Source organism: Polypterus senegalus, chromosome 10 (assembly GCF_016835505.1).
Source record: "Polypterus senegalus isolate Bchr_013 chromosome 10, ASM1683550v1, whole genome shotgun sequence".
Lineage (NCBI taxonomy): Eukaryota > Metazoa > Chordata > Cladistia > Polypteriformes > Polypteridae > Polypterus > Polypterus senegalus.
In genome coordinates this window covers 125204995-125229020 of record NC_053163.1, presented here as the reverse complement: position 1 = coordinate 125229020, position 24026 = coordinate 125204995, and the positions used below count along the sequence as shown (strand labels likewise).

At 40.5% G+C, this 24026-nt stretch overlaps 1 protein-coding gene across 1 annotated transcript in view; it reads right to left on the bottom strand.

The window, feature by feature from the left end:
- The window catches only part of LOC120537526 (transmembrane protein 164), a 73431-nt gene that overhangs the window by 12496 nt on the left and 36909 nt on the right, over window positions 1–24026 (bottom strand). Inside the window, exons 2-4 of the mRNA XM_039766529.1 lie at window positions 19489–19538; window positions 15333–15399; window positions 6592–6670 (exon numbers count right to left, since the gene is read on the bottom strand). Coding sequence (XP_039622463.1) covers window positions 6592–6670; window positions 15333–15399; window positions 19489–19538 — 196 coding nt within the window. The remainder of the gene's footprint in view (window positions 1–6591; window positions 6671–15332; window positions 15400–19488; window positions 19539–24026) is intronic.

Genomic DNA, 24026 nt, shown 5'->3' with positions numbered 1-24026 from the left:
TGTGCATTCTGTCCTTCTTGTAATTTATGTTAAAATAATCAGACAATTTACATCTTAATAGTGAAAGAACTGGAGACACCATAAGAGCAAATAGTTAAGTATGAGAATCAAGGTTTTTAGGCAGAGCCATCCATCACCAAGAGAGTTAGCCAATTATTCATGTGCAATATCACAAGATCAGAGTCCCACATGGAATTTTGACATAAATGGCAGCCCATTTGAGGGACCAAAAAGAAGTGACATTATAAGACACAGATAGATCACAGAAAGAGACACACACATCATTTTAACTGCATGTCATCAGCCTGGCTGCTGAATCTAAAAGACACCCAGGACAACCTCCTCTTTCAGCATTGCTGTCAAGTTTCAGCAAGCTCTCTAAGCCTATATAAACATATCCAGGCTTTTCTATATTTTGTTACAGCTCTACTTTTACATTAATATGCTTTGTGTTTACATCTGGACTGAGTAAAATAATGATGGTAAATACAGGGCAGCTAGTGTGAGACGACTGTCACTATCTCACTGGGTTTAGCAGGTCGAGGGGAATGACCAAAACAGAATGACTCTCACTGTAATTGGTTGACATTTTGTTTTAACCAAGTGTGTCTAAGGGACCAAAGTATCTTTAGGTTAGGTTATGGAGCATGCACTGATAACACCCATCACACACCAAACCACCTGGACTGGGACCCCATGGGCAGTGGGTGACACCTCAGCACCACACCTTTAACAGTGTGAGGTTTTTTTACAATGGCTGAAGTGTTTCCCTGTAAATTGGAGGACCTGTTTGCAGGGCTGGATGCAGATTAATGTCATACCCAGGACAAAGCAATTGCAGGTTAAGGGTCTTGCTCAAGGGCCCAGCGGGGTAGAGTCACTTCTGGCATTTATGGGTTTCAAACCAGCAACCTTCACATTGCCAGTGCGTATCCCTAGCCTCACAGCCACCACTCCGCCCATATAACTCAGACCTAAGGCTACTTCATATCTAGGGACATCCATTTTTGGTCTTGACGTAGTTAGCGAGTCCCTATTTGGATTACTGAAGAGTGATAGGCTGTGCAGACATTGCTCCTAATCAGAGCTTGTGTGGATAGAGTATGTACTGTATGTTTAAAGATTAGGGCAAAAGAGTAGGCCAATTACACTCATCCCACAATAATACACAGGCTATTCGATGAATCCCTTACATCTCAACTACAGGGAGCCTGTACAATGTTGTTCTAATGAACATGTCATGGCTCCAGCATGCATATATGTACAAGGATAATTTGAAAATTATGCGGTAAAAGCAACGGATAGAAGCTGACACAAAACAACAAGTTCGCAATGGCTCATGGGCAGTTTGAACATTCACAGTGCAAGTGCTCTGCCATTAGTCTAGCTGAAGCCAAGGTCAAATGAACATGCATGTTCCATTGTAGGATTGCACCAAATGTGTAACACACTGTAGTAAGATTTATTTGGGCAGACAGAGTGAAACCTGCTGGAATTCACCAAAGGATGTTGGCTCAGTACGGAAGTGAAGACAGCACGAGTCAGCGTTATGTTATCAGCTGTTGCTGCATATTTGGATATCAGCTAAGGATCTGCACATATCATAGTGTGTGATGATTTGAGGTACTGTACATTTGTATAAGAATACCACCCAAACAGCTTACTGATCTGCACAAGCCAACATCCTTTCTGGCTAAGACCAGAAGACATGTTTGGAGAAGACCAAAGGCAACATTTGAACAGAAGAACCTGACAGCAACTATAAAGCATGGTGGTGGAAATGGTTTGGGGCTGCTTTGCATTATCAGAGCCTGGGTAGCTCACCATCATGAATCCACTAGGAGTTCTTCTTTGTATCAAAGGGTGTTTTCATCTGTCAGAAGAGTGGAGCTCAACCAAAACGGGACTTTGAAACATGTCAGTGATCCTAAACATACAAGTAAGTCCAAAAAGGAATGGCTGAAAAGAAGCAATGGCGGGTTCTGGAATGGCAAAGTCAAAGCACAGATCTGAATCCCATTGAGGTCTTACTGGGTTAAAACAAGCTGTGCATGCAAGACATTCCTCAGACATCACACACCTGAAATAATCCTGCAGGGGAGAAGTGGGAAAATCTTTCTGAGAGCCAATGTCAGAGGCTGGTAGACATGTATTGGAAACACCAACTTGGGAGGACAATGCCAGGTAACAGAACTGAGGGTGGATGTGCTTTACTCACAGATGAAAATGGTAAGTCTGTTCATTTTTGTTGCATAAATTACTGGCAAGTCAAATTTTTTTGTTCTTTTAAATGACATCACCTTTATTTAAAGATACTGTTTAAGTATCAGGCCAGCAGTAGCTCAGTCGGTAGAGCGGGTTGTCCAGCAATCGGAGGGTCGCAGGTTCGCTCCCGGCATGAGAATGCAGCTGTTGTGTCCTTGGGCAAGACACTTAACCTACCTTGCCTGCTGGTGGTGGTCGGAAGGATTGGTGGCGCCAGTGTTCGGCAGCCTCGCCTCTGTCAGTGCGCCCCAGGGCAGCTGTGGCTACAAAGTAGCTTATCATCACCAGCGTATGAATGTGTGTGTGAATGGGTGAATGACTGTTGTGTTGTGAAGCGCCTAGGGGGGTTCTTGAACTCTAGTAGGCGCTATATCAAATACAGGCCATTTACCATTTACCAAATAAAGATATTTACAGATGTTGAAGTTTTTTTTTTTTCATTTGTAAGGGGTATACTTAGTTTTTCACATGCCGGTATCTAAACTTTGTGAGCACAGTTCCTCTCATACCTTTGTATATCTGAAAGTCAAATTTAATCTTATTAATAACAGTTTATCTTTACCTTTTTAACTAAACAGGGGCATGGTTTTGAGAGTGTGTTTGAGTAGACACACAAGTGGTCTGCCATTTCACTCCCAGTTTCTTTTTGCCTTGTTCCTGATGTTGCTTAGGCTGTCTCCAGCTTCTATCACCATTTTGTGAGAAAGTAAGATGCAGAAGATGTATATTAAAACTTTTTAAGGTTGGGCAACAATGTAAAATGTATGAAGAAAAACTAAGTGGTAGTATCCACACTGAACCACTAGAGGGCGCCAGATCATAAGGATTTTTTTCACTGTGCTATAAATTGACATTGTCACATTATACAAGTGTCACTGACTGTCTCTGACATGGTAAGATTATGTAAATGTTGGTTACAAATAAAAATAGCTGGAAAAGTCACATATTGTAACATGGCCTGAAGAGTGAAAATCATTGTCTGTGTTCCCCACTGCGTTTCCGACACATTCAGTGTTTGAACCCCAAATTGCCATCCCCTCAGAAAGCCTGAAGATGTCTTTCTAGCTTTGTAACTCAGGGAATTTTACTTGGGTATCTTACTGTGAATATATTTTTTGCAACACAATTCTTCAACTAGCCAATCAGGCAGAGAGAGTATCTGGGATGTCATTAAAGGTAAGGTGTGTCCTGGTGTGTCATCTTTACAATCTGCGGTGCCTGTGTGGTGCACAGAACATTGACCAGCCTAATTTATGTAAAGGTAAAAGTTGGTTTATGTGTTTGTACTTTTATCAATTTCTGAACTCGCCAATCATTTTAGAGTTGCACACAGTATAGATTGGAATCACTGGGTGTAAAGCAGGGGTGGGCTGCAGGTTTTCATTCTAACTCTTTTCCTAATCCAGTGTTTCCCAACCTCGGTCCTGGGGGCACACTGTGGCTGCACGTTTTTGTTCCACCTGATAGCACTGATCTCATTTAATTGGCTGGTATTTTTTTCTTTTATTCTACATTCAGAAAAGCACAGCATCATCATTTTTACATTTATAAGACATTTAGAAATATTCTGCTTTTGCTGTAGATTTAAATGCTTAAATCTCTTTCGTTGATTTCATTATATTTTGCGCTTTCTCGATGCAGTTTTCCCTCTTCCTTGTATTTTATTAATGACAATTAGAAATGAGCAGTGCAGACAAGCTGCAAACAGCACTGAATAATAAAAGGCTACTTTAGCGTCAGACCCACTAATTAGTATATAAAGGATTAATTAAACAATTAGAGCACCTAGAAAAGTAGAATGAAAATCAAGATGAAAATATTGTTAAAAAGAAAAAAAATATGTTATTCCCATATAACTGCTTGGTACATTTTAATATACAAGTATATATCTATATCTCGCTCTCTCTCTCTATCTATCTATATATACATACACATACACTCACCTAAAGGATTATTAGGAACACCTGTTCAATTTCTCATTAATGCAATTATCTAATCAACCAATCACATGGCAGTTGCTTCAATGCATTTAGGGTTGTGGTCCTGGTCAAGACAATCTCCTGAACTCCAAACTGAATGTCAGAATGGGAACGAGAGGTGATTTAAACAATTTTGAGCGTGGCATGGTTGTTGGTGCCATACGGGCCGGTCTGAGTATTTCACAATCTGCTCAGTTACTGGGATTTTCACGCACAACCATTTCTAGGGTTTACAAAGAATGGTGTGAAAAGGGAAAAACATCCAGTATGCGGCAGTCCTGTGGGCGAAAATGCCTTTTTGATGCTTGAGGTCAGAGAAGAATGGGCCGACTGATTCAAGCTGATAGAAGAGCAACTTTGACTGAAATAACCACTCGTTACAACCGAGGTATGCAGCAAAGTATTTGTGAAGCCACAACACGCACAACCTTGAGGCGGATGGGCTACAACAGCAGAAGACCCCACCGGGTACCACTCATCTCCACTACAAATAGGAAAAAGAGGCTATAATTTGCACGAGCTCACCAAAATTGGACAGTTGAAGACTAGAAAAATGTTGCCTGGTCTGATGAGTCTCGATTTCTGTTGAGACAATCAAATGGTAGAGTCAGAATTTGTCGTAAACAGAATGAGAACATGGATCCATCATGCCTTGTTACCACTGTGCAGGCTGGTGGTGGTGGTGTAATGGTATGGGGGATGTTTTCTTGGCACACTTTAGGCCCCTTAGTGCCAATTGGGCATTGTTTAAATGCCACGGGCTACCTGGGCATTGTTTCTGACCATGTCCATCCCTTCATGACCACCATTTACCCATCCTTCCAGCAGGATAATGCACCATGTCACAAAGCTCGGATCATTTCAAATTGGTTTCTTGAACATGACAATGAGTTCACTGTACTAAAATGGCCCCCACAGTCACCAGATCTCAACCCAATAGAGCATCTTTGGGATGTGGTGGAACGGGAGCTTCGTGCCCTGGATGTGCATCCCACAAATCTCCATCAACTGCAAGATGCTATCCTATCAATATGGGCCAACATTTCTAAATAATGCTTTCAGCACCTTGTTGAATCAATGCCACGTAGAATTAAGGCAGTTCTGAAGGCGAAAGGGGGTCAAACACCGTATTAGTATGGTGTTCCTAATAATCCTTTAGGTAAGTGTGTGTGTGTATATATATATATATATATATATATATATATATATATATATATATATATATATATATATATATATAACACCAAACTTAGTTTTCTAATTTCTACATTGTTCCCAAAACACACAACTTGGGAAATATCAGGTCACTTAATTAGCAAAGGAGTCCAATTAAAAACAGAAGTTGGTTGGAACAAAAACCTGCAGCCACAGGAGCGAGGTTGGCAAACACTGTCCTAATCAGTTACCAGTTTAAGGATTCAGTCCTCTGAATTGATTCATTTCTTCATTACATGGCAGCCAAACAAAAATGAGATGTGAAACGAGCCACCAGATGACCAGTTAAACTGGAACATCAAACTCCAACCAGTTTCTTAATGAGAAGCCAATTCTTGCTGTTAATTAAAGCTGTTATTGAATATCACGACTTGTTGCTGCTCTCATTCTACCACAGCAGACTGTTGATTTTTCTGTTGTTTTCTAAGACCGCCGTCAAGATGTTTTGGTGACCTGCAGACCAACATAACTGAGACCTTCACCATTTTTTATTTTCAGGTTAGCTGGTCATGTGGCGGCTTATTTTGTGTCTCATTATTGTTTGGCTGCTCATCAGGGAAAAAGAGGTCCGAGTCATGTTAATTAAAACTAAGGCAAAACAAGTTAATCAGCATCAAAAACGGCTCACTAATTAAGAAGATGGTTGGAATGAAAACCTGCAGCCACTGCAACCCACCAGTACCGGAGTTGGACCCTGGAAAGGAATGACCCACACTTGAATGGGATGCCATCGCAAAGCAGGGCACATTCATGCTGACAAATAATAGAACCTAACATGTCAATCTTGGGGACAATTCACAGAGAAGCAGATAGACATTATTAACTCCCAGAGGTAGGGACCAGGCTAGAAACTGAACACAGTAGCAGTGGCAACTACTGCACCATCACATCCCTCAACAATTTTCAAAAATATTTTCCCTATTCATTTGACTGCACCCTTGCCTTCCATTTTTGAAGGCATCGTAACCAGTAGGCCACAGGCATATCATATTGTATTATCATCATAACTATAAGGATCCTCAGAGGATGTTGTATGAAGAAAGATCAGTTGCGGTATTGAGTAATAAAGGGACTGGAAAAATACAAGGCAACAGGAAAGTGTCTCAACCAAAAGAGCAATGCTGTCACTCACCTCCCTTCCTGAGCAAGTATATCGGTACAGCATACAGCATGATGTGCTGGATGTAGTAGACCTCCATCTCGAAGGGCAGCTGTAGGGAAACAAGCAGTGAAGTCTGTCACGGCCTTGTCAAATGTGTGCAGAATAGCAGGTGCGACCCAACTACACCACACAAGTACAACACATACACATTAATTTGTAACAAGAAAGAGGAGGAAAAGTGTTGGAGTAAAATGTAGGAAGTATAAAATGTTGATTAAAAAACAAAACAAAAAAAAAAATCGGAAAATAGTACATCAGGTTCCAAAGTCTTCATACAGGTTATTGACATTTGGGAATCCCTCCAGCCATTTGCATATTTTTAAGGTGGCTTATGTAGTATTGGGACATAGAATGTTGGAGCCAAATCCTGAACTGGGCATCATTGGTCTGCACTCAGATAACTTATCTAACATGCACATGAAGAAAAACAGAATACTCACATGGATAGAGGGAGAATGACGCACAGACAGTGCCTTGGCTGGGTTCCATTTAAAAATCTGAATTACACATATGTTAAGGAAATGGCACACCGACAGCCCCTTTGGCAGTGGACTTTATGTGGGCGTGTGTGTGTGTTCAGTCTCTAAGGGCAGTCGGATTGCTGTTTGGCTCAAGAGGAAGTGTGAGTGTAAGACTCATGAGGAGCAGCAAAGCCGGATTTACGCGAAGAGTTGCCTTCAAAGAAGGTAAATATAAAAGCGGACAGGAAGTGAGTAAGGTGCCTTGAAATGACAGATTCCAAGAAGCTGGCTTTACAAGACTGCACACGACAGAAAAACGGCCGACAAGAGAGGCTCAGACACAGGCGTTGAAGATGCATGTTGGGCATAAGACAGAATTAATTTAAAAATATTTAATATTATCTGTCTTCGACAGGTAACTTCGCTAGTATATATACTGTATATACATAGCAGAAACCCAATTATCTGAGGAAATGCTGCCTAAGATAAGATAACTTAAAACTTTGGATAAAACAGATGACTACATTTCATATTAAACATTACGGATATAAAAGGTTTAAATTTTGACTTCTATATTGATACCAGCTTTTGGACTTTGGTACCAGTGTAGTGAATCCCAATCCGTCTAACTCCAGCATCCCTGGTGTGCCACACAATCGTGCCACACTATGCACTGCTTACCTCTTTATAGCCATAAAGTCTCACTCACCCTGAAGCAATAACTATAAAATCCCCCATCACATTCCACTCTCCCAGGTGTGCCGTACTATTGTGTGTTTCCTTGGTGTGCCATGCCATTGTGCCACATTGCGCACTGCTTCCCTCATGATAGCCATGAAGTCCTGATCATATCAAAGCAGTAAATTGTTCCCTGTGAAGTCCTCAACACATTGCAATTGGTACAGTATTTATGGCAAAAGTTTGTATTATTTACTGCATAAGATAGATAGTGTATTACATTTACAGGTTTGCCTAGGGCAATGCAGAGCCTTGGTAAATCAGTATTGCCAAGATGTGTAAAAAATGGTTATATAAAAAAAAATATATATTTTGGTGAATTGCCTTAGGCGGCACGGTGGCGCAGTGGGTAGCGCTGCTGCCTCGCAGTTAGGAGACTCCTCCCTGAGTGGAGTTTGCATGTTCTCCCAGTGTCTGCGTGGGTTTCCTCCTGGTACTCCGGTTTCCTCCCACAGTCCAAAGACATGCAGGTTAATTGCATTGCCAATTCTAAATTGTCACTAGTGTGTGCTTGGTGTGTGGGTGTGTATGTGTGCGCCCTGCGGTGGGCTGGCGTCCTGCCCAGGGTTTGTTTCCTGCTTTGAACCCTGTGTTGTCTGGGATTGGCTCTGGCAGACCCCCGTGACTCTGTAGTTAGGATATAGCGTGTTAGATAATGGATGGATGGATGGATGAATTGCCTTAATCTCACACTGGAAAAAATTAGAGAAATGAACCATTAACTAAAGTAAATTTACTTTGAGAAAAAAGAATCCCTCATCAAGAAATAATTATTTTTAACAAAACCTGCATTTAATACTTTGTGCATTGAGTCTTCTCCTATAACATCTTATAAGGTTGGAGAACACAGAGCAAGGAATCTGAGACCTTACGGAATCTCTCCAGATCTTCAGTTTAGGAGGCCATTATACCATATACCCTAACACTGGCTCCCAGGGCCTTTGGAGGAAAAACAGCCATGCATCATCACAGAACACCCACCCATAATTAACAGTGGGGATCGGGTTTTTTTTCAGTATAGCCATCCTTTTTTGTTTTCTTTTTTTTTACCTTAAACCCACCTTGTGTATTTGTTGCAAAACAATATCAGTTTTTATTTCATCTGACCATAGAACATGGACCAATCAAAATTAAATTTACTAACATTTGTGGTTAAATGGCAGGAAAGACTTTTTTTCTGACATGCTTTCCAGATGATCTTTTGGTATGGAAGTGGTATCTGACGGTAGTTTTGGAGACTTGGTGACCCTAAGATGCTAACTTTTCCTGCACTTCTCCAACAGTGATCAATTGAGGATTTTTTTTACCTCTCTTGCCAACCTGCTCACTGTGTGTGTGGGCAAAATAAACTTGGTCCTCTTCCAGGCAAGCTGGTAACAGTTCCAGTTGATTTGAACATTTTCATTATTGCCCTAACTGTAGACAGACATTTGCCTGAAAATGCCTCTAGTTTTTTTTTTTTTTTAATAGCCATTCCCTCACTTATGAAGGTCAACAAACATTTCCCTCATTTGAACTGTGTGTTCTCTTCTCTTTCCCATGTTAAAGATTGAATAAGGGAATGCGGCCTCCATGCCACTTCATAATTATACCCCAGTGAAACAGGAAGTCAGGTAGCACAGGGTTCAGAGCCAGGGCACCCATGGGATAGAACCTGGTAGAGCTGCTTCACGTACTATGGTACCCTCTGCCTGATGGAAGACAAAAAGACTGTGGAAAGGGTGGGAGTGGTCCTCCACAATTCTGTGGGCTTAATAAAGACGTCTTTAATGGAGGATAGAGAGAACCCAATGATCTTTTCTGCGGAGTGCACTATGCATTGTAGGTCCTTATGGTTTGAGATGCTGCAGTTCACAAACCAAATAATAATGATGATGATGATGATGATGTAGCTGGTCATCTATGGAGACCAATGCTGAACAACATAATATCAAAAAATCCATGGATGTCACATACTCCAAATGTGTAGTCATCCATTAAACATTAGCCCGTCGCAGTAACAGAAATGGCTCCCTAAACCCCCAACCTTGTGCTTACGACTCAGCTATGGCCACATTGTTAACAATCTTACAGTAGGCATCATAGGGTACTTGGAAAAATCTGTTTGCCTAAGCCAGTCGCATAATGAATTTCCAGGAACATATTTAGCAAAAAAAAGCATACTTACTGTGAAAAATGCTTTGGCAAGTCTCACCAATCGACACTAATAACCAAAGATATTAAAGCAATGCTTTTGGAAAAAACAGCATGCTCTCTTGGAAGATGAAGTAGAAGAAAAGTCTATTAAATATTGTAAAATGACTTACAAAAAAAAAAAAAAATCTAGAGGTGATTTATGATTAACAATCCAAAGCAAGTCTGGAAAGATTTGTAAATTATCACATAATGGGGTGCTGAAAATCAACAATGTTTCCAACATACAAGAAGCACAAGTTTTATATTAATAAATCAAATGCCTTTTAAACAAGATTTGAAACAGATGATTTCTATATCCAAAATGAACAACTATGGGAGATCCTTTGCAAAAATACTAGAAATATTACTGGTATGGAGGTCAGAACAGCTGAACTGGAGGAGTCACTTTGTGTTGGCTCAAATCCAGCAGGGTGGGGTGGGGATTTGAGAGCCTAATGGCATACCTGGGCAGCTTTCATGTTTCAAGCAGTTCCCTCCAGTTATTCCTGGTCCAATCAGTCAATCATTACCCCGTGTCACAGGTTGAAGAACCCATAGCAAAGCAATACTTTGAACATTCGGTGACAGACTCTGTCTTTTTGAAATAGCTGATCTGATTACACAAGCGGCACTGTGGCTCAGTGGGTAGCGCTGCTGCCTCGCAGTTAGGAGACCTGGGTTCACTTCCTGGGTCCTTCCTGCGTGGAATTTGCACGTTCTCCCAGTGTCTGCGTGGGTTTCCTCCCACAGTCCAAAGGCATGCAGGTTAGGTGCATTGGCGATTCTAAATTGTCCCTAGTGTGTGCTTGGGGTGTGTGTATGTGTGTGTGTCCTGCGGTCGTCTGGTGCCCTGCCCAGGATTTGTTCCTGCCTTGCGCCCTTGCTGACTGGGATTGGCTCCAGCAGACCCCCTGTGATCCTACGTTAGGATATAGCGGGTTGGACAATAACTGATTGACTGACTGATTTAATTACTTCACAAACAGAAGTATTGGACTTGATATTTTATGTTATATTCACTCTCTTGCTGGTTCCTATGTCCTATGCAGTATTTCTGAATGTGTCTTCAGCATTCAGTCCTGTCCAGCCTCATACTTTGTTAGAGAAACTGAACAACATAAATCCTAATCCATGTATTACATTATGGACTCTGGACTTTCTTTTAAATCATTCACAGGCTGCTGCAGAACTCTTTTTCAAAGGACATTTCTTCAGATAAATAGCCTACGGTACTGTTTACACTGTACACCTGTGACCTGTTCACTGTCCCAATATCATTTATGCTGATGACACCATGGTGATAAGACACATATCAGAGGAAACCAACGGCCAATTACTTCAGTCATGGGGACTGTTTGTGGAGTTTTATGTATTAACAACTCTCTTTCACTGGATGTGAAACTTACTAAAGCATCATATTTGACTTTGAGAGGCAAACATTATTACGCTCTCCTATTGCTGTTCAGAGACAGAAGGTACAACAGTAAATAAATATAAATAGGAACTCACATAAATAACAATCTAAACTGGAACATAAAATATTACAAATATCTATTCTAAATAAAGCTTGCATTTATTTCTCCTGTGTAAAAGTGGACTGCTTTCTCATTGCATGCTTTTACCAGTATGTTCCAGTCTGTTATAAAGCTCTGCTCCATTACCTGGCTTAGTGGTCTGACAAATCAAAATAAAAAATAAAATATAATAAAAGCACCAACAGGTTATCAGACATGCGGTGAAAACTAGATATCTTGATATGCGTGTGCCACAAGGTGATGATAAAGAAGCTGGAAATCATCTCAGCCAATGACAGACAACTGTTCCATATAGCCCTTACCTTCAGCAAATTGTAGGACAGTCTCTTTCAATACACACAAAATAATCCAGAATTTCTTTTTTCCTGCATTGCCATTCAGCTTTTTAGCAAAAAACATCTGGGCCAATAAAGCTTTAGAGGTGAACAGTGTCTTCGTAAGCACAGTAAACTTTTCTTATTCCAAACTGTTCTTTGAATATACAGTGGGCATAGAAAAGAATACCCCCTTCAAAATATTCACAGCTTGTTGCTGGGCTGCCTGAAATAAAGACACACAAAAACTCTGTCTGTATTTACTGAGCTGAATAGTCCAAATGGGAGACACCTCTTATTGATGTACAGAGAGCGGCATACAAGGGAGGCGCGCGTGCATGCAGGCTCGGGGAACAAAGCAGCTGTGAGATGCGGAGTAGGGGGGAGTTATCCGTTATTTGCTTTAGAACTGTTCTGGTACCAGTATTGAGGTACATGAGCTGGTATTAATACTGAAGTCAAAAGTTTACTACCTATCTACTGTAAGCATTGTTTACTGTCCATATTTAATAGCGAGGAGTGAGACCAAATAAGAACCACTTTAGATGTGCGGATATCTGGTTATTTCAGATATGGAAGATGGAAGTTTCAAGGTAAGGTAATTGAACTCACTGGTCAAAGCACTGGTGAGTGGCAACATGTTGTATGTTGATTAGCACATGAGTAAGAATTTCACTGGACTCCACATGTCACAACACTGAGCCGACAAACCTGTAAGTCTGCATATTTGGGCAACGAACTGGACACTAAAGGAGAAAACAATTCTAAAAATGTAATATGGATAAGCTAATAGATGGCTGAATGACTAAGACAGTTAATGTTCATCGCTAAACAGAAAGGTGACAATTGAATGGCATAACAGAATGAAAAAGAGGGGAATGGAATTTTAGTAAATCCTTAAAAGGTAATTTGAACGTTTCCCCTTTTTCTAGCCTAAAGTAAAGCCGTTAATACGGTGACACCTTTCATCTTCAAGAACTTACAACCTTTGTACTGTGCTGTATTGAAATATCTACAGAAAAAAATCACAAATCCTGCATTCCTCATATTGTGATGTGAAACAACAACCTTTTTCAATATTCTATAAGTATTTGTTTTTATAAGTGTTCCAGAAAAAAAATGTAAAAATTAAACTGCAGGGACAATGATGTTGCTGAGCAACAAAATCCTTCTAGCCTGCTCTGCTTGAAGAAGCTTGCTGCATCCTTTTAATGTGCATAAATTTATCAGAGCAACAAGAAAAATAAACTGGGAAAGGCACGCCAAGAACAAAATTACTGAATCAAGGGCCATTATGGGGCTTACGTGGAGCAAATATGCTGAATGTTGAGGTAGAGGGTCTGCATGGTGATGACAGGACGAGACCAAAATCCACATGGATTACAGGGAGGATACATGAGAAATGCACCCCAAGGATCCCCAAGGCTGCCTACTATCCTCATAGTCCCACTGTCTGCAGTCTCTGTCACTTGTGAATACTATGAAAAATACACAATGGAATGAACAAATTAAACCTGTCGTATTTGTGATTTATTTGAGAAAGTGTCTTGCCTTGATATGCACTCACAAAACTCCCAAAACATGGTGGGAAGCCATTTTGTGGTCCATGATTTTGCCCGTTTCTGATACTGCAGAAGTCCATTTTCATAGGAAAGCCAGAAGTGAGGAAAAAAATGTGGCGGAGGTCTTTAATAATACTGTTTGCCTTTTAAGGTGTTGCTTATGTCAAGAATAGAAGGTGGCTGAGGGTCAGTAACAAGCTGTGTCGCCTCCATCATCATCTGCAGTGTTTTACAGTCTTGAGGCTGAGCAGGTGCCATGCCAGGATATTAGGCTGGCAGTGAAGGAAGACTTGTCTGTGCACCTGTAGAGGTTTGTGAGGACAAAGAGAGAAATGCAAGCAGCCTTCAGATGTCTAAGGAAGCAGAGGCGCAACTGTGCCTTTTTGAAAAGAGTAAAATGTGTCGTACCCACTGTAGTGAAGCGTGTCCAAAGTTTGTGGTGTGTCGGAATGGGTGGAAGGCTTTAATCAAGTAATGCAGCTCAGACCTTGTGAATGTAGGTGTACAGGAGGAAAGCTGTACAGTCGAGCACTTACTGGGTTAACTGGAGAATTGCTTGGTACATGCAGGAGTGCAGGTAGCACAGCCTTCCCTCATTGAGGTTCCACAGATCGTTTAGTGCAGGGTTTCTTGGCCATTTTGTTTCCGCGACCCACCATTGGTGGGTGGGGTTGAGGAAATTTGTCAGAGTGGTAACCCAGCACGACACACAACCAATATAAACAATAGCTACAGAGTGGTTGAGAAACATTGGTTTAGTGCATCTGCACTCGCACTGTGTTAAAAAGGTCAGAGTAGGGCAGAACAGAAATAAAAATGGAGAGATGGTAAACAATGATAGAGAAAACTAAAAAGTATATGAGAGTAGGATTGTGCAGTCAAACCAGTGTTGTGAAGATGAGATGCCCTGTGGGGAGTGAGAGGAACAGCTTCACAGGGCAGGTCAATCCTGCTGGGCAGCACACAGCAGGAGCAATCACTGGCTCCAGGGGTCCTGCTGGATCTATGGTGGTAAAAGAACAAAGGCAGTCTCAGTGAGTTGCCTGCGGAGGTGGCTGGGACACAAGGCAGTAGTTTCACTGCATTCATTGGAGCAAACAAACCCATGTGGGTGAGCAAGGGAGACACACTGAAAGATGTTGATTCTGACTGTGGTTTTAGTCCTGTTTTTTAACTATTTATTGAATTTATTTATTGGTTTTATCTTTAACAGCTCACTATTATTATTTATTGAAGACTTTATTGAACTGCACCACACTTTGGACACTGCTTGTTTATTGGAATAAAAAGCACTTTACACTTTGCATCGTACCTTGTTGTTTGTGTCCTCATTGTCCTTGTCCATCTTGGATCATGACTATGATGTCCCCGGAAGAGGCCCAAGGCTGCGGGCACCTGGGTATCACACCCTCTTCAGTTCATCGGTGATAAATCACTCCACGAAATGTAAAGTGGCTTTTGACAGCATGCCCTCCAACATACATGCAAGTACAGTCTGCCTTCTGCTTCCTCAACTCTTCTATGTGCAGCTCTTTAGTTTTGCTGACTTTAAGAATCAGATTGTTGTCCTGATGCCATTGAGTCGGCAGGTAAACCTGTTATGTGGTTATTTACGTTATTTACATTCGGAAATTTGTATAAGCACCTTCAGTCTGCAAAAAGTGATGAGTATTATAATAGAATACACTGAATTTAATCAAATGTGCATATCTGAAGTCATGTCCCCTCCGGTCTAGTGGAATCATCCAAGTACATAATTTGTCTTTTGGTTGAAAGTGTTTTACTGTGAGGTGGAGGTCAATGCAAAAAATGGAAGGGGTTTAGGTCATTTACAGTAGAAATGCACTGATGAATGTTCCTTCCTGCACCTTTACCACACATGGCAGGAAAAGTGAATAGATAAAGGAGCATGCACAAACAACTTACCAGCCTTGTGTTGACAACAGGAAACAATAATGCCAAGAGTGCTCCATTAAGCATATGCATCTGTAACCTGCCATAAAACATAAATACAGTCTATTATGACAAATACAGATTAACAAACCTATTACTCCGATTTATATTATGTAGACAAATACAGGGTGAGTCAAAATTATTTTAAAAATTGAATGGCGGAAACAATTTATTCACAAAGCATACTTCATATGTGCAACATGATTTACAGGAATGTCTCAACCTGTTCGCCATCGTGTTCAACACATGAGCCATATGTGCCAAATTGTCCACAAAAATTATATGTAAGTATATACACAGCAGTACCATTAGTGTTAACATAATTTTGACTCACCCTGTATTTTTATTACAAGAAATACCTGACCTTAAATAATTTTTTCAGATAATCATAGATGAAATGTGCTTATTTTACACTTTTAAGCACAATCTAATATATTTCTATTTTTAACACTTGTCCACAAACCTACATATTGAAAAATCATATCTGCTCTGGCACTATTTTTGCCAGAGCTCATGTCTTCATATTATTCGTCTTTCCCCATTTGTTTGTAGGAATGCAGCTGAAACTTGAATATACTGCCTTACAGTGCCCGAGGAGAGGGTTCAACTGCCATGTCAGTCATTATCTGGGGGAGTTTACATACTCTCTCATTGTTCACATGGGTTTTGATGGGTGCAACTTGTGAAAGTGAACAACCATCCCTAATAGAAACGTACCTGTCATTCCTACATTTTGATTCTTTGTCTCTACATTCAGCAAATACATTTTTAATCAATTATTATATCTTCAGAGCAGAATCCTCAATGCTTTTTCCATAGCTTCAGTTCCCTGGCTTTAGTATATATTTTCCTTTTTTCTGTTGTTTCTGAATTATTATTTGTCATATGGTTTTTGCTATAAGGTAATTATTGTTACTATTGTTATTTAAATATATTTGTTGTTTTCTGTGGGTGGAACAGCAAGAGGCAGGTCCACCCTAACGTCACTGCCTCTGGGACCACTGAGCATCACTGAGAACTATGGAGACAGTATCGAGTGAGCACTGTTCTGATTTACTGGTTTGCGGATTGGTCTTGTTTGCCTTTTGTAATAATTTTGTTCTTTATCTTGTTTTTACCATTTTTTTGCTACTCATTTTCTTTATGCAAGTAACTTCTTCATTTACAAGAATTTTTGTTAGCCTTGGCAGTCAAGCCAGTTGTTTTAAGGTTAAAGGAATACTCCTCCAAAAAACTATATTTTTTACATGTTACTTCCCCCATTGTTGTTTGTAATAGTGGACAGTAAAAAATGTAATATGTTTTCATTCAGACATTTATGATATAATAGTAGCCAATAGTGATCAATGCTGTACAACAGCAAATAATGAGAAAGACGTCCATGGAAAAAAGAAAAAAAATCTCCTGCTGCAAAATCCATACATCAGTTGACTAATCATATGCTCAAAACAGGAAAAACACGTGCTATTTTCTTAAAATATTGTTAAATAGTTAAATTTCCAGATTACTCAGCACACCTCATAAATGGTAAATTAAAAGTTCATGGGAGTTACTTTTTGAACTAAAGACCTAACTTCCCCTCATTCATTGGTAAAAAGTCCTGTCTCCATTTCAAAAAGTGACTGCCAAGAGTCTTATGTTTATGATGTATACAGAATATTCTGGAAGAGTATATTTAACAATATTTAAAAAAAAGCATGCATCTTGCACAATAGGAGTATACATCTGTCCCGACTCTCTGAGATTATAAAAGATCCCTGGGCATCTGATGAAAAGGATATGGAGTACCCTGATGTCCAGGCTAAATTGCCCACCACCACCACCTAGTAATTCTGGCCACCTAATCATCACTTGTCTCTATCTGGCTCTCTCTCTTACCCCTTCACCACCTAATAGCTAATATGTGGTGAACGTACTGCCTGCCGCAAAATGGCCGGGGTTGCATCATCCAGGTGGGTGCTGCAAATTGGAGGTGGTTGAAGTGGCTCCCCGCTCTCTATCTAAAACTCTATAAATGTAAAGAATTATTATTAATTATCATTATACATCTAGATCAGGGATCCCCAAAGTCGGCCCTGGGGACCCACTGTGGCTTCAGGCTTTTGCTTCAACCAGATCTTAATCCGTGACAACACCTGATAACACTGATCTCAATTCATTAGCTGGTATTTTTTTCTCTTCTCTTATTCTACATTAAGAAAGCACAGAAGAATTATTTTTACATTTATAAGACATTTAGAAATATTTCTAATTTTTCTATAGATTTAGATGCTTAACTCACTTTTGTTGATTTCATTCTATTTTGCCCTTTCTCTGTGCAGTTTGCTCCCTTCATTGTATCTTAATAATGACAATTAGAAATGAGCAGAGCAGACACCCGGGCAAACAACACTGAATAATCAAAGGGTGCAACTACTTTACTGTCAGACTCACTAATTAGAAAATAATGGATTAATTAAACAATCAGAACACCCAGAAAAACAGAATAAAAATCAAGATGAAAATATTGTTAAAAGGAATAAAAATTATTCCCATATAACTGTTTAGTACATTTTAATATTTTTTTCTAATTTCTATATTGTTCCCAAAACACAGAATCTGGGAAACAACAGTCCACTTAATTAGCCAGGTGTCCAATTAAAAACAGAAACTGGTTGGAACAAAAACCAGAACAGAGTTTGGGAACCCCTGTTCTAGATAACAGACATGTGGATTATGCAACACGGGTAATGTTAGATTTTTTGTTTTTTATTAATTTCACATTGTTTGGCATTGTACAGCATTGTATTCTATTATATTACTGACTTCTTTCTCTCTATTCTGCTTTTTTCCCAGCCACCTCTACAAACTACATGGGGTAAGTCATACAATTTTCTAACCTGTCCATTCCAAACCAGGGATTAGGGGGTGCTGGAGCCTATCCCAGCCAGCACAGGGCATAAAACAGGAACAAACCCTGAACAGGACACCAGTCCATTGCTGGGCAAACACACACAGACACGCACGATTTAGTGTTGCAAATTCACCCAACCTGCATGTTCTTTGGACAGTGGGAGGAAACTACATGGGGTAAATATCATATTTTAAAAAAATGTAGTTTTTGGGTGTAGAATTCCTTCAATCCTCTCCCTTTAAGGGTTTGAATATTTAAAGTATTTTAGAAGTGTTTAAAGCCAGCTCCCCAGAGTTTTAAGCTCTAGCTGCCTTGGGTGAGGCATATTTTGTGTGGCTGATTCAATGAAATCCTGATCTGGCCTTTGTTTTTAAAGCCTTTACACCCTTTTAGGTATCTTGTGTCACTGTTTCACCTGCTTCCATCAGTATTTACATAAAATGACAAATAATGGAAAAATAATGGTTATGGTAACACTTGGTTGCACCACGCAAATCAGACCTGAATGCCAGTCCACTCAAGGTGCACCTGTCAAGGATATATAATGACAGCTTGATCGATATCATTTTGAAAAGCAGTCATTGGAAGCCATCCCAAATAACTTTCCACACTTCTACGACACATGCTCCCTGCCTATCGTAAACCTTTTAGCACTATTAATTAAATTAATAAAGACAGTACATTGACATAATTGACATAGTACATAACCTGGTGTGGCCACTACACCAATTTTACATTTGATAGGTCATCATAAGAATTTGCAGGCAATTTGTCAAGAATTAGTTTTCTATTAGGAATTTGACAAACAAATGTAGATTTCCTTTCCTGAATAAATATGTGATCTGCTTTCTCATAATTTTATTACCATCTTGAAGTTATGTTAGAGCTGCAGCCAGTTTTGAATTACAAGAATTCGCGATCAATACACTGGATTGTATTCAGAGTCCCTGGAGCTTTCTTCAAGGAAGTAACTAACAGTGTAAAAGGCAGCTGACAGATTATGAATGAAATGCAGTTCAGCTGGTTTTTTAATTTCCATTTCATAATTATTCATCCATCCGCCCGTCCATCATTAAACCTGCTTACTCCATTCAGTGAATTGCAAGGGGGTCTGAAGCCCATTCTATCAACACTGGACTTAAACCTGGAACTATCCCAGGATGGGGTACCAGTCTTATTCCATGATGAGTTTAAGGTTATGCTAAAAGAATATTAGAGAAATAGCGAATTACTTACCGAAATACAATGGTTGCAGTTTTACAGGGAGGACAAGCAAGCAGAAAAATCTGCAATGAAAAGAAACAGCATATTAAAAGATAAAAGAGGCAGGAGTCCACATGAAACCTCAGCTTTAAGGGTAAACATAGAGAGTTTTTACTTATAAATGACAATTTAACAACAACAAAAAAACAAAAATCATGAAACATTTTAAAAAGAGGGCCAGGAGTGTGGCACAGTGGTTAGCACTGATTCAGTAGTATGATTTTGAATCCTGTGAAAAATACAGAAAGAAACAGGATATACAAAACGAATAAAAGATAGAGATAAAACACCCCATCCCATTTCGAAAGAGCAAGCCAATAGGGAGTGACAGTGGGGCAGTTCAAAAACATGTGGGGGACATTTAAGAAGCAGAAATGACAGAGAGGGTCAGCAGATAAATCTACGTTCACAATGGACAAACTTTTTACTATGCTAAAAACTGGTATTCCTGGAAGTCACAGTGATAATCTTGAAGATACGTGTACCACCACAAGGCAATGAAGGATGGGAGATCACATCGCCACACAGAATACAATGGTAATGGGCTTGCTGGAATGTGTGTGACGACAAATAATGAGCAAAGACAAAAAATGGATGAGCAGGATAAGGGGAGGAAACTGATACACCCCATTATTCACCCCATAAAAGGAAAAAAAAGAGGAAGGGATGGAGAACCCGGAGGGACTTGGTACATATTTACAAAAATAAATTCACAGAGACAGAGAAAAAAAAAACGCAAATTCTCCTTCAAACTGTGGGGGACCTTTTCAGTTTAAGCAAGTGGTAAGTGGTGGTGGACTAATGACAAAAAGGTTCAGAACTGTGAACGGAGGAAGTATGGAGGATGTCCACTGTTACTTTAAAATTTGTTCTTTTCCTAGCACACACAACACAGATGGAAGCCTCACACAGAAAACCAAAGATATGTGAAATAAATATAGAAATAATGTGGCAGACCTTCAGTAGTGCTTTCGGCCAACCAAGCTGAGGCAATTCATACTTATAGTCAAGGGCCATAGGAAAATGACAGGGTAATAATGTACTAGAAATTGTCAAAACAAACAGTAGTAAGGAATCTTGTGTTATTAAGATTAAGAGTATTTCACAGGTTGTCATGTTTTCTTAACCTTGAAGGGGCCTTTAATATTTGTTTTGATTGCTGTGAGACGAAGCGGGTTTGCTTTGAGCTCAAATCCGTCTGCTGGGCGCTCTAAAACCCAACACCATCGGTAATGTCACCGAGATGAGCTGACAAATGAAGACAATTCTGTAATGAAGCCAGGAGATAGTGCAAAGGTGCTTTTATTTTAAAACCAACAGAACAGTGTCCAAAGTGCAGTGCTCCATAATTCTAATGAATAATCCATAAAAACAGTGAAAAGTGGGGATAAAAACAATAAACAAATCCTTTAAAATTCGAGGTTGAAAATGCAGTCTCACTCTTCACAATCCTAGTACACCTCCTTCCCTAGTTCTCCCTGGCTCGCCCATAACTCATGTAACTGGCGGAGACCCCAACAGCAACGAGCTCCATTCGGTCGACCTCCGTCTTGGCTTCCATACAGACATCACTGCCAGATCGTCCGAGGTCGGCTCTCCTCCCTTCTTTCGCGCTCACATAGTCGCTCCTCAGATCCCTCGGGAGGACACCTGCCTTGCTCACCTCACTCCAACTGAACATTCAGTGGGGCAAACTAGCCCCTAGAGCACCACAACCAAACACTCCTTCACGTGGCCCCAGCTCGTGCTGTCTCCTCCTTTCAGGTGGCCAGATCCTCCTGCTAAGACTGCCTTTCACTTTCTTTAACCTCTTTCCTTTTCTTCTCCTCGATCGATCTATCCAACACCCCTTTCCTGGTGCCGACCCGTATATGTACACATCCACCCGTGCCTCCGTGGGCGTAGCGCCTTAATCACATGCCGCAGGAAGCCAATGAAGCAATCAAGAACGATCGCACCCATACGTGCAGGTGCAACTCGCTCCAGCTACCTCATTAACTCCCCGCGGTCGTGCAATTGCACCCATGGATAACGAGACAACTATATTGATTTAAAACCTGGCCCTTATTTTTTTTATTTTTTTTTTTTTTTGAAGCCATAGACCTGCACATGCTGCTGTTCCAGGTGGCTACTTCTTATTTTATTCAACCCGCACTGCCTACCTTACATCAGTGTTTCTCAAATTTTATGGTCCTGCACCCCAATTTTTTCTGCTCAAATTCATCGACAACATTGTTGGAACAAGCTCACTTAGAAATGGGGAGACATGTTGCGCAATGGTACCAATTGCTTAGGTGTCCAACAGTAACCCGTCACCCACCAGTGGTACAATTCAGTGGTTGAAAACTCTGTATTACACATACTCAGCATGCAGTCACAGAGACTCGAAGATCTGTACCAACAGTTAAAGTATGCATACCGGTGACCCACCACTGAACCTCAACTGAAATGACCTGTACATTTTGTAACCAACATATGGCCAAATGGCCGGTCCCAAATAGATCCATACAATGTCATCTGACTGTAATGTACTGTTGGTTTAACTGGTTATCTTTAACTGGTTGTCCTTAGGGACAAGCTGACAGAGATGGGAGTAGATTCACAACTGGTGGCATGGATCATGGACAATCTCACAGACAGACCTCTCAGTATGTGCGTCTCGGGAACTGCAGGTCTGACATTTTGGTCAGCAACACAGGAGCACCACAGGGGACTGTACTTTCTCCGGTCCTATTCAACCTATATACATCATACTTCCTATATGACTCGGAGTCCTGCCACGTGCAAAAGTTCGCTGATGACACTGCTATTGTGGGCTGCATCAGGAGTGGGCAGGAGGAGGAGTATAGGAAGCTAATCAAAGAATTTGTTAAATGGTGTGACTCAAACCACTTACACCTGAACACCAGCAAGACCAAGGAACCAATAGTGGATTTTAGGAGGCCCAGGCCCCTCATGGACCCTGTGATCATCAGAGGAGAATGTGTGCAGAGGGTGCAGACCTATAAATACTTGGGAGTGCAGCTGGATGATAAATTAGACTGGACTGCCAATACTCTGTGTAAGAAAGGTCAGAGCCGACTATACTTCCTTAGAAGGTTGGCGTCCTTCAACATCTGCAGTAAGATGCTGCAGATGTTCTACCAGATGGTTGTGGAGAGTGCCCTCTTCTATACGGTGGTGTGCTGGGGAGGCAGCATAAAGAAGAAGGATGCCTCACGCCTGGACAAACTTGTTAGGAGGGCAGGCTCTATTGTAGGAATGAAGCTGGACAGTTTAACATCTGTGGCAGAGCAACGGGCGCTAAGCAAACTCCTGTCAATCATGGAAAATCCACTGAACAGTGTCATCTCCAGGCAGAGGAGTAGCTTCAGTGACAGACTGCTGTCACTGTCCTGCTCTACTGACAGACTGAGGAGATTGTTCCTCCCCTACACTATGTGACTCTTCAATTCCAACCTTTGGGGGTAAACGCTAACATTATTCAAAGTTATTGTCTGTTTTTACCTGCATTTTTATTACTCTTCAATATCGTTTTTGTATCAGTATACTGCTGCTGGATTATGTGAATTTCCCATTCGGATTAATAAAGTATCTATCTATCTATCTTGTGTTGATTTGACTTTTCACTCTCATTTACTCTGTAAAGTGATTTGTAACGGTGCTCCTTATAAAAGCACTGTATATAGTAAACCCCAAGGCGAACGGTATTAAGATTTCCATACCTAGTCATGTTTTAGAACAGAAGATGGGGAGTGCCCTTCTTATTTTGAAAGAAGCAAGCTTTTTAAAGGTCTTTTCTTTTTAACACTTCATGCTTAATTTACCTGCCAATGTGTTAGGTGAAGGAAAAGCTATTCATCTTCTGAGTGTCTGTGTTTAATAGCTTGCCAATAGGCAGCAAGGCAGCTGTTTCAGACAAAGTCAGCTGGCTAGAACTGAATTTGTAGTTCATCACCCAAAACCTGGCACACCAGTTAGATTGGCGGGTTTCCTTAAGCAAAATACAGCTGCCATCACAAGAAATGTTAACGAGAGGTGCATTGATATGCTTCTCTTGTTTTTGGCTTAATTTCTTTTCGAAAACCGTCCATTCTAAACAGTCATTTTTGAGAAGCTTTTCTAAAAGAAGTGCATAAACGAATGTCATGAAGTGATCAGATAATATCGTCCCACATAAGTGACAAGTGCAAAATGCCCCAGAAACAGTCCTCTCCTATGAATTTTCCTTACACGTGCAGTTCTAATTTGTACCATAATTAAAACTGTATGAAATTAGCAAGACTCTAGAGGATAACTAAAATATCAGTCCATCTGGAATCCTGACTTCACAATGACTGTGGAGTCCTTTAAAAGGAAAAGACAAGTAACAAGTGGTGCAGATCCATATAAGAAACGTAACAAACGAGAGCAGACCAATCAGTCCATCAAGCCTGTTTGTTTAGATAGCAGCCATACTGTCCCTGTATCTCATCCAGATTCTTCTTGTCAAGGTTTCTGCTTCAACTATA